Source organism: Rhinopithecus roxellana, chromosome 15, assembly GCF_007565055.1.
Source record: "Rhinopithecus roxellana isolate Shanxi Qingling chromosome 15, ASM756505v1, whole genome shotgun sequence".
In the NCBI taxonomy this organism is placed as follows: Eukaryota; Metazoa; Chordata; class Mammalia; order Primates; family Cercopithecidae; genus Rhinopithecus; species Rhinopithecus roxellana.
In genome coordinates, this window is record NC_044563.1 from 58,075,431 (window position 1) to 58,087,504 (window position 12,074).

A 12,074-nucleotide genomic window follows, 5' to 3' on the forward strand; every position below is an offset into this window, starting at 1 on the left:
ACTCCTGCTCGGCCTTGAGATTTAAGGTTACTTTGTCCCAGAAGTAGTTGCCTGCAACTTCCTTACTTGGAGGTTAGGTTGCTGTTCTAGTTTTACTTTTTTTGGTTTCAAGGAACAGAAATGTGTTCAGGATACAAATACTAGGTTTGTATCCACTTTGTGTTTCTTAGGTGGATACAAAAGTAGCTCTGCTCTGTTCTTCTGGTGTCTTCCTCTCATCATCCCTTTTCTAATTTCATGCTTTTTGCCTCTCATGTTTTCTATTGGAACTACCAACTGGCCAATTCTGGAGTAATTTTATGTTGAAAATCCAGAGGAACAGTTGGCTTTGCTCTTTACTGTGACACCTGTTGGGCAGAGCTTTTGGCACTTGGTCATTTTATTAAATGCTATCCAGTCAGTGGATTGGCTGCCCTTTGATTAAATACTCAACTCTTGTCAAGTCAGTAGCATACTTCTTTCAAAAACATCTTTCTTTCAGGGGGGTTTACTAGTGGATCACTTTGCCTTAGAAAGGATTGGACAAGTTTGGCAGGCACCATGTTTGACACGTTTAACAACCTTCTCTGTGTCCTCAAAGCTCCACCTGTATGAGCTTTGTCATCAGAGAACTCACTGTTTTGTATCTGGCCTTTATGTGTTAGTCTCTAACAGCAGACTGCTACTTCTCTTGAGGATACAGAGTAAGTTTTATTTGAATGTCTTTAGCTCATAACACTGTGTGTTAACAGTAGGCTTTTTGTAAATGCTTATTGAGTGAAAGTATAAATTAATATTTGTCTTAGGTATGAGTTTTTTGTTTGCTTTGGTTGTTCCTCTCTCTTAGGTGATTCCCGTCTCTCTGTCTTCCAAATACCTGGAAAGGCTTAAGAACAATGTGATGGTAATTGAAACTTGGAATAAGGTGCGGAGCCCAGGACTGGACAAGCTGCTGGGGCTGGTGAAACTTCCCCTCCACCAGTTTTACATGTCATTCAAGTAAATAGGACCTTTTGGAGTATTCTTTATTGTGTGTCTTTCACTTTGTATGGACTGAAAAGGAATTCTTTTGATTTGCAAACATGAATAGCCCAGTAATCCCTTGAAGGACTTTTTTCAGTTTCACCACAGTTGCTGCTCTTTCTCCTATTCTAAAGCAGTATCTTACAGATACTGAGGCAGGTACTTCTATTTGCTTTTTTGTACAGATAAGTTAACAGAGACTCAGAGAAGTTAAATTACTTGTCACATATATCATAAAGTGGAGGGTTAGGACCCAAGATAGCATGGCAGTGGAGTCCACACTCTTCACCAAAAAGCTCTACTGCCAAAAGTTACCACCTCACAAAAGGTGGTTTACCGTTCTATCACAGAACTTCAGTATTGTTCACATCAGCTATTTGCAAGTTTTATATAATGAATATTATCTTTTAGACCTTCAGATTTGATTACTCCACCTCACTTTTAACACATAGGTAGGGTATTCATTAACCTGATGGTTATTTCATTCCTCAATACAAACTTGCTCTGTCGCCCAGGCTGGAGTATAGTGGCGCAGTCTTGGCCCACTGCAAGCTCCGCCTCCCGGCTTCACGCCATTCTCCTGCCTCAGCCTCTGGAGTAGCTGGGACTACAGGCGCCCGCCACTACACCCAGCTAATTTTTTGTATTTTTAGTAGAATCGGGGTTTCACCGTGTTAGCCAGGATGGTCTCGATCTCCTGACCTCGCAATCCACCCGCCTCGGCCTCCCAAAGTGCTGGGATTACAGGCATGAGCTACCGCGTCTGGCCCAAAATGTGCCTTTTTTATTTTGACTCAAGTTTCTGATTTTTATTTTAGCATTGACCTCCTTCCTAGCAGCCTTCTCATAGTTCTGTGTTTTAAATGTTGTGTTTTAAATTTTACAAAGAGCACCTTTGTGGGCATTAGCTCATTTGAACCTCACTGTAACCCTATAAGGTATTATTATTATCCCTATATTACAAATGAAGAAATTTGTCCTTTAACTTGCAGAGGTCACTTAACCTCTCTGACTTTCTTTTCCTCATCTGTAAAATGAGGGTGATAGTAGATTCCCTATCTCTCTTGTGGAACAATCATGAAGATCTAGAGAGAAAATACATGGATATGCCTTCTGCGAACAGCTAAGTATTAATACTTACAACAGTAACATTGGAAATCATAGCCAGGCTGGGGAGTCCTGCTGGAATCGTGGATGCCACTGTCCACTGTAGGCTATTAGTTTTCCTTTTTTTCTTAAATTATGATGTTAGTTTGGTCTGGTGTTACCCTTCTTCCACTTCATTTCTCATTCCATTAGATCTCATTCTTTGCTGAGAGTGTGTAAAATAATAGTAGCTACCAATTACTGGGCATTTTCCTTGTACCAAGCATCATAGTTTGTATGTTATCTCAGTTTAGTCCTAACAACCACCCTTTGATGTAAGTTTTTTCATTGCGTACATTTTACAGATGACAAAACAGACTTAAAAATGTTAAATGAATTGCTTGAGTCACACAGCAAGTAAGTGGCAGAGCTAAGATTCAGCATGGCATTATAAATCATTTATCAGAGCTTGAATCCCAACTTAACCTCCTACTAGTTGTGTATCCTTAGCTAAGTTACTTAACCTCTTTAAATTTGGCTTTCTCATCCATTAATAGTGGATAATACCAACCTTTGCAGCGTTAAAAGGATTAGAAACACTATAAAATGCCTATCACATACTAAACACTCAGTAGATGGCAGATATTGGCAATATTATCCAAATCTTATCTGTCAGACACCAAAGTCCACATTCTTCCTAGTAGACCACACTTCCTCCCTATAAAATAATGCAAAGCTCCATGAGATACTGTTCAAATCACAGACACTGGACTTGGGGCCATAATGCTACAGAGACATATCAGACACATTCCCTGCCTTTAAATTGCTACATTTTGAACTTCTCTGCCTGGTAATTTTTATTTGGTGGGTTACTGACAGATGCACACATTTTTTAAAACCACTATTACTTTTCCAGTTGCAGATCTATTTTTAACAAACTGAAAAAATGAGTCAGGAAAGAAATAAAACTACTCTATGACATGATTGATGCTTGTTATTTGCTTATTCACAATTTCTCCCCCTCTAGAGATCCTAAAATTTCTCACCTGCTGCTGGATGCCCAGTACCCAGTTGTTGCTGTCGACCGCTACATGCCTGTGATTGATGTGTTTTCAGGCCACCAAAATGGGAGTCTTCGAGTCTTTTTAGCTATGGGTTCTTCAGATCAAATAATGGCACTACAAAGATTAAAGCATGAAGAAGGAACACTCCCTCCCTTCAGCCCTAGGCCAGCCCATTTCCTGGACCAGCCAACTGTAGCATCTGTTGCTATGGTAATAAATGCTATGGTTTACAAAAAGTCATTATTTCATTTTCTCTTGCATATTTTAGTGAATTTATTGCCCAAATCCTTTATTTCTATAATGAAAGGCTCAACAAAAGAACATAACATGCACTCCAGTGCTTCCTATAAATCAAAGGAATCATTGGTAGTTTTCTGTTATGGTTTAACTGGATCTCTATGTCCCTCTTAGCTCCCTGAATTTATAAAGAAAATCCAATCGAACAACCAGATCTTAATTATCTAATTTACTAGCTTTGTTGTCTTTAAAAAAAATGGGAGTGGAGAGTGATCCCAAATGTAAGCCAGCAAAATCTTACCCTGCTTATTGGCTGAGCCCATGCTGGAAAGTCATTGTGAAGTGCTTGCTTATCTACTAGTAATTTAAAAGTAATTTGTTTTTGTTTGGTGCTGTCCAGTTGAGAAAGCACATTGACATACATTCTTATGTTTATTTCCCTAACAACTACATGAAGTGGGTCATTGTTATTCTGTTTTATAGATGATGAGACAGAATCGAAGAGAGTAAGTTACTTGTCCGGGGTCACATAACTAAGAGTGAGAGAACTGGGATTCAGGCACAGGTCTTCTAACTTCAAGTTCAGTCTTTATTCCACTGTATCATGTACTACTGTATCTTTGTTGTTTTTACTAGTACAGCCAAATCTCAGTATCCATACCATTTAAGTATGTTATATTCTTAAGTCTGAACCCAAATGACAAATTTAAATGTCTCTAGCAGGGAAAGAACTATTAGGAAAATAACTTTTAGCAAGTTATGGTTTATTTGTATATTATGAACTCCAAATTTTTCTTAGTTATTTGTTAGTTTTTTTTGTTTTGTTTTGAGGTGAGATCTCGCTCTGTTGCCCAGGCTGGAGTGCAATGGCGCCATCTCAGCTCACTACTACCTCCGCCTACTGGGTTCAAGGGATTCTCCCACCTTAGCCTCCTGGTAGCTGGGATTACAGGCACCCACCGCTGTGCCTGGTAACTTACGTATATTTAGTAGAGATGGGGTTTCACCATATTGCCAGGCCAGGCTGGTCTTAACCTCAAGTGATCCACCCATCTCGACCTCCCACAGTGCTGGGATTACAGGCATGAACCACCACACCTGGCCAGTTATTTGTTAGATATTATTGTTTGTCAATAGATAATCATATTTTTCAATTTGAAAATTATATAAAAGCACAAATAAAGAAAAACCACATTAGTATCCCCAAGTCTGTTTAGGCATTATATGGCTGTCACCTTGCAGTGTAGACTCAGATTTTGTTAAATTCCATACTAAAGGTTAGAAAATGTTTCTCACTACGTGCGCAGAGGAAATCCTTGAAAGATTTACCTGTGGGATTAGATATCTATAAAAACAGTTGTTTTTCCTCCTACACTCATGCCTCTCATCCAATTCACCATTTGCAGAAGGGAATTATCAAATTGCTATAACACTATAAGGCCAAATTAAGTAGCTGTTGTGACTCTTGAGAGATTTTTTTTCCCAATTTTTGCCCCAGGGAATCAAATTGCAAGTTTTGTGTTTTTCTAAGGAAAATTTTTGAGCAGGTATTGCTAACATATGCTTTCAGATTTCAAAGCAGAGACTTAATACAGTCTCTGTTCTAGATTTTTTGGATTAGTAGTTAAAATGTTAAACACATATGTATGTATAATCTCAACTCTTATCTGAATCCTGAATTCCCCATTTGAATTTTCCTGAATAATTTGTTGTCTAAGATCTGCTGTATAGAATAGGGATAAAGATCACTGGCTCTGGAGTCAGACTACATTAAGTCTAAACCTGGTTCCACTGTTACTAGCTCTGCATGTTCAATCACCTAATAAAGGTGAGCTGTTTGGTATAGTGCCTGGTTCATAGTAAATCCTCAATAAATACATGATTATTTGTTGTTATTCCCTGTAGTAACAGTGTCTTCACTACCTCCCCAAGTAGTCCTTACCATTATTGGACAGTCCTGACGTTATCCCCAACTAATTTGGAAATAGTAGTTAGTACCTGTTTGCTATTCTTTTTTTTTTTTTTTTTTTTTTTTTTTTTTTTGAGACGGAGTCTCGCTCTGTCGCCCAGGCTGGCGTGCAGTGGCCAGATCTCGGCTCACTGCAAGCTCCGCCTCCCGGGTTTATGCCATTCTCCTGCCTCAGCCTCCCGAGTAGCTGGGACTACAGGCGCCCGCCACCTCGCCCGGCTAGTTTTTTGTATTTTTTTAGTAGAGACGGGGTTTCACCATGTTAGCCAGGATGGTCTCGATCTCTTGACCTCGTGATCCGCCCGTCTTGGCCTCCCAAAGTGCTGGGATTATAGGCTTGAGCCACCGCGCCCGGCCACCTGTTTGCTATTCTAAGTGGCCCAGGCTGAGGAGTCCTGCTGGAATCGTGGATGCCACTGTCTGCTGTAGGCTATTAGTTTTCCTTTTTTTCTTAAATTATGATATTAGTTTGATCTGGTGTTACCCTTCTTCCACTTCACTTCTCATTCCATTGCTATTCTAAATGTAGAATTTATTCTAAATTTACTATTTATTATTTTTCCTATGAAGGGAATAGCCTTCTATTCTTAGTATATTAAGAGCTTTTATCAGGAACAAATGTTGAATTTTATCAAATGCATTTGTGTTAATCATTTTTGTTGTTCCATTAATGCACTGAATTACATTTATGGATTTCCTAATATTAACCCAGTCGTATAGTCAGGAGTACATCCTGTTTAGCCTACTTACAGTGAGCAGTTGTGAGAGTTACAGTGAAAATTAAGTATCTATTTTAGTATCAACTAATTATACTTATCTCTTTATCTATACTCAGACTTCATAGAGAAGCAGGAATATTCTAAGCAAGTTACTCTTTAAAGCTCACCGGTCTGTTTCATTTAATAGGCAGAGGACCGAGGAAATGCATTGATGGAGCACTGCTTTGAGATCCATGTAGAAATGGTTAAAGGGCTAGCCCCTCTTCAGGCAACAGTCTGGGGAGAAGCAGATTGTTATGTCCAGTACTACTTTCCAGTTCAACACTCGCAATCCAGTGTGCTGAAAGGACCGGAGTTCCTTGAAAATGGTAGGTTTAGGATATTAGGCTTTCTTATTCTTATATGGTTCTTTTATTAGATTATACCTAAGAATTCTTTTTTTTTCTGAGTGAATTTCGTGTTGTTGAATATTTCTAGTCTTACCTGGGCAGTAAAACAGGAGATAGGCCAAGTTTTTTTATTTTTTAACTATTTTTGTAGCTTTTTATTTTGATATAATTTCAAATTTACAAAAACCTATAAAAATAGTACAAAGAACTTTTGTATACTCTTTACCTAGATCTACCAATTATTTGCATTTTGCCCCATCTTATATCCTTTACGTGCCCACTCTTATCTATATACGTAGTGTTGATTCTCATTCCTCACAGTAGTTGTGTTCTGTAAAGCACCATGAACGCTGAATCAGGGAATACTGAACCATTTCTCCTAAAGGAAATATGTACATATACATATCTCACATAGATCATTATTTTAACTCGTAAAACAACTTCCTGGTAGACTCTGTTTGCTTTATTTTATGAAAGAAAAAATGAGTTTCACAAGCGTTAAGTGACTTGCTTGGGGCTGCCCCACTAACAAGCGCCAAGGTTGGGATTCAAACCCCATCCTACTGTCCCCAGAGTGGAAGCTTCTGCACTGCCTCTACTGTCCCCACCTTCTGGTCATCTCCAAGAAACAAGAAGTCTGACTCTCACACATTGTTCTCACCTGGGAACAAACAGGCCAGGTGACTCGAATTTTTCGCCATTCAGTGTATGTTCCAGAATGATTGCCAGAGTGCTGCCAGTGTTGATTTTGAGGTTCAAATAAGAGATTTGTATATACAGAACATATAAAGAACTCTTACAAATCAATCATTTCTTTAAAACCAATTAAAAAGTAGGCAAAGGATCTGAATAGACATTTCTCCAAAGATATACAAATGGCTAATAAGCACATGGAAGAATACTGAGCATCATTACTTATTTGGGAAATGCAAATCAATACTACTGAGATACCATTCCATACTCGCTAAGGTGACTATAATTTAAAAAAAAAAAAACTTAACAAGTGTCAGCACTTGAATGGCAATATATGAATTGTCCACTAGCAAGGGACAATTTTTCTTCTATATTATCATGGGATCTTAGGGAACCATAGCTACTAGGGAATTACTGAGTAATATTCACTGGAAGAACATGAAAGAAGAAAAAAGCACTAAGTCATATGTTGGATTATTTTGAAATGCTTTTCTTTTCGAAAGGAATTACTCTGAAGCCCTTCAGAACTGCAACCACACTCTGTGTTCCGGATCCCATCTTTAATAGTGAACACCATCACTCTCTCCTGTTGCCAGCTGAAATTCCAGTGCAAAGGCTCCTACTAAGTGCCTTCTCTGCACAGGGCCTCGTGCCTGGAGGTGGAGTCCAGTTTGAAATCTGGTGCAGGTACAGTGTGGAGACCCGAGTCCTATGCCTAGGAAGGAAGTGCACAATCATAAAGCATCCTATTCCTAACCAGCCTAGGTTGAATTATTGTAAGAAAGCTAAGCAGCCCCTTCTGCCCTGTTTTATATTATTTGGATTTGACAGTGACTCTTGTCCAGTTTTTACTGAAATCTGTTATTAGGATCTTGTGAGCCATTGTATCTCATATTTCTAATCACTACTTACATTCGAAGTGAAAGTCTTGTTCATTTTACCTCCTATTATGTATTAAACATATCAATCACCTTTTTTGTGCTTCTGTTACTGCCTTATTTAGTTCAGGCCCTTTTCGTATCTTGCCTAAAAGAATGGATTGTTTTGACATGAGAAGGAAATAGAGTAGGTACTGACAGATCCTCATTACCCTGCTAAATTAGAGGGTCCTCAGCATGAAGATGAGAGTAAGCCATGAAAGACATTGGGCCTACTCCACTTTGAACCACTTTTGCTGCTGCAAGATGGAAACTTTCAGGACTGGCCACCCCCGACAGGTTCAAGGCATGTACAGTTACCTCACAGAAAGCTTGTGGGAAGCTGGGCTTTGTCCTGAACTCAGGGTATAATTTATGGAGTTCCTCCTCCACATAATGAGCGGTAAATTTAGCCAGATACCATAGCTGCGTACTACCAACACAGAACAAGCAGGCACCAAAAATAACCAGGTAGTGAAGGCTGATCTCTGGGGCACACTGAATAATTTATCACCTAATTCTTCTGACAACTTGTGTTTTTGTGGTTTACAGATACTATTATCCTAATGTGAGAGACCAGGTGGTCGCCAAAGGAACCTTGCCATTATCAAGGATCTGTGCTATGGTAACCACCCAGCATCGTGAGGATGTGGGAATACAGACCTTTAATCTCCCTTTAACCCCCAGGATTGAGAACAGGAAAGAATTGAGGAACCAGTCATCAGGTAATTGAAAACAAGTTTGTCTTTTTCTTTCAAAATCAGTATACATAAAAATATATAAAATAGCCAGGCGCGGTGGCTCACACCTGTAATCCCAGCACTTTGGGAGGCCAAGATGGGCAGATCACCTGAGGTCTAGAGTTCAAGACCAGCCTGACCAACATGGAGAAACCCCGTCTCTACTAAAAATACAAAAAAATTAGCCAGGCATGGTGGCCCATACTTGTAATCCCAACTACTCAGGAGGCTGAGACAGGAGAATCGCTTGAACCTAGGAGGCAGAGGTTGCGGTGAGCCAAGATCAAGCCATTACATTGCAGCCTGGGCAACAAAAGCGAAACTCTGTCTCAAAAAAAAAAAATATATATATATATATTATTTATATATATATACACACACATACACACACACACACACACAAAATATACAGTATACATAAAAATCCCTTTTCTCTCTAAATTAGTGATTCTGCACATTTTGAGGTATTTGCCCTTTTGAGGATCTGATGAAAACTGTAAGACACCTTCTCTTGGAAAAAATGAGTACAGAATATACACTGCCAATTTTGTATACAATTCTGGAAAACTCATAGCTCCATGGAGTCTATATAAATGTTGCTTGTCTCATTTCACCAAGCATTTTATAAGCCCTCAAGCCATAAATTCTAAGCATTATATGGTACACTCAGAGAATTGTTATTCCAAGCCAACATGAGCAAATGGGGGATTGGTAGAAGATAGTTAGCATGAACCAGGAATTCACTGTAAGGGAGGAGAAGGCTAGGGTTTAAAGTTGGGAGGGATGAATTCAAATTTGGAGATTTGAATGATATTACATCCTAATGACTCCAGCAGAATGGTGTGCCCTCCAAATTTATCATCAGGTAATGAAGTTTAGCCTCCTAAATCAAGTTGCTGTACATGCTTGCTAAAGAGTATCTGCCAAAACAAGTTTTATGCCACCATGATTAAGATTGAGTTGTTCCTCCTAACGCTCCCTGATCAGCGTGTTCTGTTATTCCATAAAGCTCTCCCTGAAATGTAACAGTAGGATGATAGAGTTTTTATAAAAAGGTAGCACGAGAAGATATTTCAGGTGGTGATGGTAGGAGGGTGATAAAAGTATGTGAGGTATGGAAACCTTTTGAAAGTTTAAAAAGAAAATGGCTAGAGCCCATCTCAATTCTATAAACATAATTGGGGGTAAAAAAATATCTGGAGTTAAGTTCTGCCTTCAGTAGTTGTGTAATCTCGGCAAGGAATTAAATCTCTGAACCATAATTTCTTGAATGTAAAGTGAATTAGTAACCTGTTAAGCCTTTATTAACCCTAAAGAATAACAATATGATTACGACAAGGACAGATTCTCTCATTGCGCTTATTGTTCATTGTAGTGTTTAATCCTCTTCCATCCTTCCTGACCACAGCTTTATGGTTTGGTGGAACAGAGATTCTTCTGACCAGCCTTCTTTCCTTGTGTCCTCATTCTTCAGGTTTATTGGATGTGGGCCTAAGGTACAGGTGTAGTCCAAGAACAGCAGAGGGAGTTCTTGCTGCCCGAACTGTTTCCATCTCAGTCCAGATTATCAGAGCCTGTGGTCTGCAAGCAGCAGCCAAGTAAGTCCACCTGAGACAAGCAATTCTCAAGCCTTTTACACTGCAATCATTGTAAAATAATGCTCAGATATGCAAAACTTTCTTAGGTATAATTTCCAGTTCACTAACCACAACTCCTCTTTTTCCGTTAAGAAAGCATTTCATGGGGAAAGGATTCCCTATTTAATAAATGGTGCTGGGAAAATTGGCTAGCCATAAGTAGAAAGCTGAAACTGGATCCTTTCCTTACTCCTTATACGAAAATTAATTCAAGATGGATTAGAGACTTAAATGTTAGACCTAATACCATAAAAACCCTAGAAGAAAACCTAGGTAGTACCATTCAGGACATAGGCATGGGCAAGGACTTCATGTCTAAAACACCAAAAGCAACGGCAGCAAAAGCCAAAATCGACAAATGGGATCTCATTAAAGAGCTTCTGCACCGCAAAAGAAACTACCATCAGAGTGAACAGGCAACCTACAGAATGGGAGAAAATTTTTGCAATCTACTCATCTGACAAAGGGCTAATATCCAGAATCTACAAAGAGCTCAAACAAATTTACAAGAAAAAAACAAACAACCCCATCAAAAAGTGGGGAAAGGATATGAACAGATATTTCTCAAAAGAAGACATTCATACAGCCAACAGACACATGAAAAAATGCTCATCATCACTCGCCATCAGAGAAATGCAAATCAAAACCACAATGAGATACCATCTCACACCAGTTAGAATGGCAATCATTAAAAAGTCAGGAAACAACAGGTGCTGGAGAGGATGTGGAGAAATAGGGACACTTTTACACTGTTGGTGGGATTGTAAACTAGTTCAACCATTATGGAAAACAGTATGGCAATTCCTCAAGGATCTAGAACTAGATGTACCATATGACCCAGCCATCCCACTACTGGGTATATACCCAAAGGATTATAAATCATGCTGCTATAAAGACACATGCACATGTATGTTTATTGTGGCACTATTCACAATAGCAAAGACTTGGAATCAACCCAAATGTCCATCAGTGACAGACTGGATTAAGAAAATGTGGCACATATACACCATGGAATACTATGCAGCCATAAAAAAGGATGAGTTTGCATCCTTTGTAGGGACATGGATGCAGCTGGAAACCATCATTCTTAGCAAACTATCACAAGAACAGAAAACCAAACACTGCATGTTCTCACTCATAGGTGGGAACTGAACAATGAGATCACTTGAACTCGGGAAGGGGAACATCACACACCGGGGCCTATCATGGGGAGGGGGGAGGGGGGAGGGATTGCATTGGGAGTTATACCTGATATAAATGACGAATTGATGGGTGCTAACGAGTTGATGGGTGCAGCACACCAACATGGCACAAGTATACGTATGTAACAAACCTGCACGTTATACACATGTACCCTAGAACTTAAAGTATAATAATAATAAAAAAAAAAAAAAAGCATTTCAGCATATAAGTGAGTAAATCACTTGCAAACATTGCTATTTTAACTGTTATTAGCAACTTAGTTCCTTGACCTTGCCCAACAGTTTTATCCTGTGCCTTTCTTAACAACTTAGTCTTATGGCCATACCCTACACCATCAAACCATGCCATACCCAATCACTGCAACTCCTATATAATCTCACTTCATTCCTTTCAGTTTCTGAGTACTACCTCCTATTTT

The 12,074-nt window shown here is 39.1% G+C and overlaps 1 protein-coding gene across 4 annotated transcripts in view; it reads left to right on the forward strand.

Moving 5' to 3' along the window:
- C2CD3 (C2 domain containing 3 centriole elongation regulator) overlaps window positions 1–12,074 on the forward strand; it is a 158,202-nt gene that overhangs the window by 76,771 nt on the left and 69,357 nt on the right. For all 4 annotated transcript variants that reach the window (XM_030917912.1, XM_030917913.1, XM_010366825.2 and 1 more), the window contains 6 exons: window positions 827–978; window positions 3,116–3,362; window positions 6,265–6,445; window positions 7,663–7,846; window positions 8,629–8,801; window positions 10,291–10,414. In XM_030917912.1, coding sequence (XP_030773772.1) covers window positions 827–978; window positions 3,116–3,362; window positions 6,265–6,445; window positions 7,663–7,846; window positions 8,629–8,801; window positions 10,291–10,414 — 1,061 coding nt within the window. The remainder of the gene's footprint in view (window positions 1–826; window positions 979–3,115; window positions 3,363–6,264; window positions 6,446–7,662; window positions 7,847–8,628; window positions 8,802–10,290; window positions 10,415–12,074) is intronic.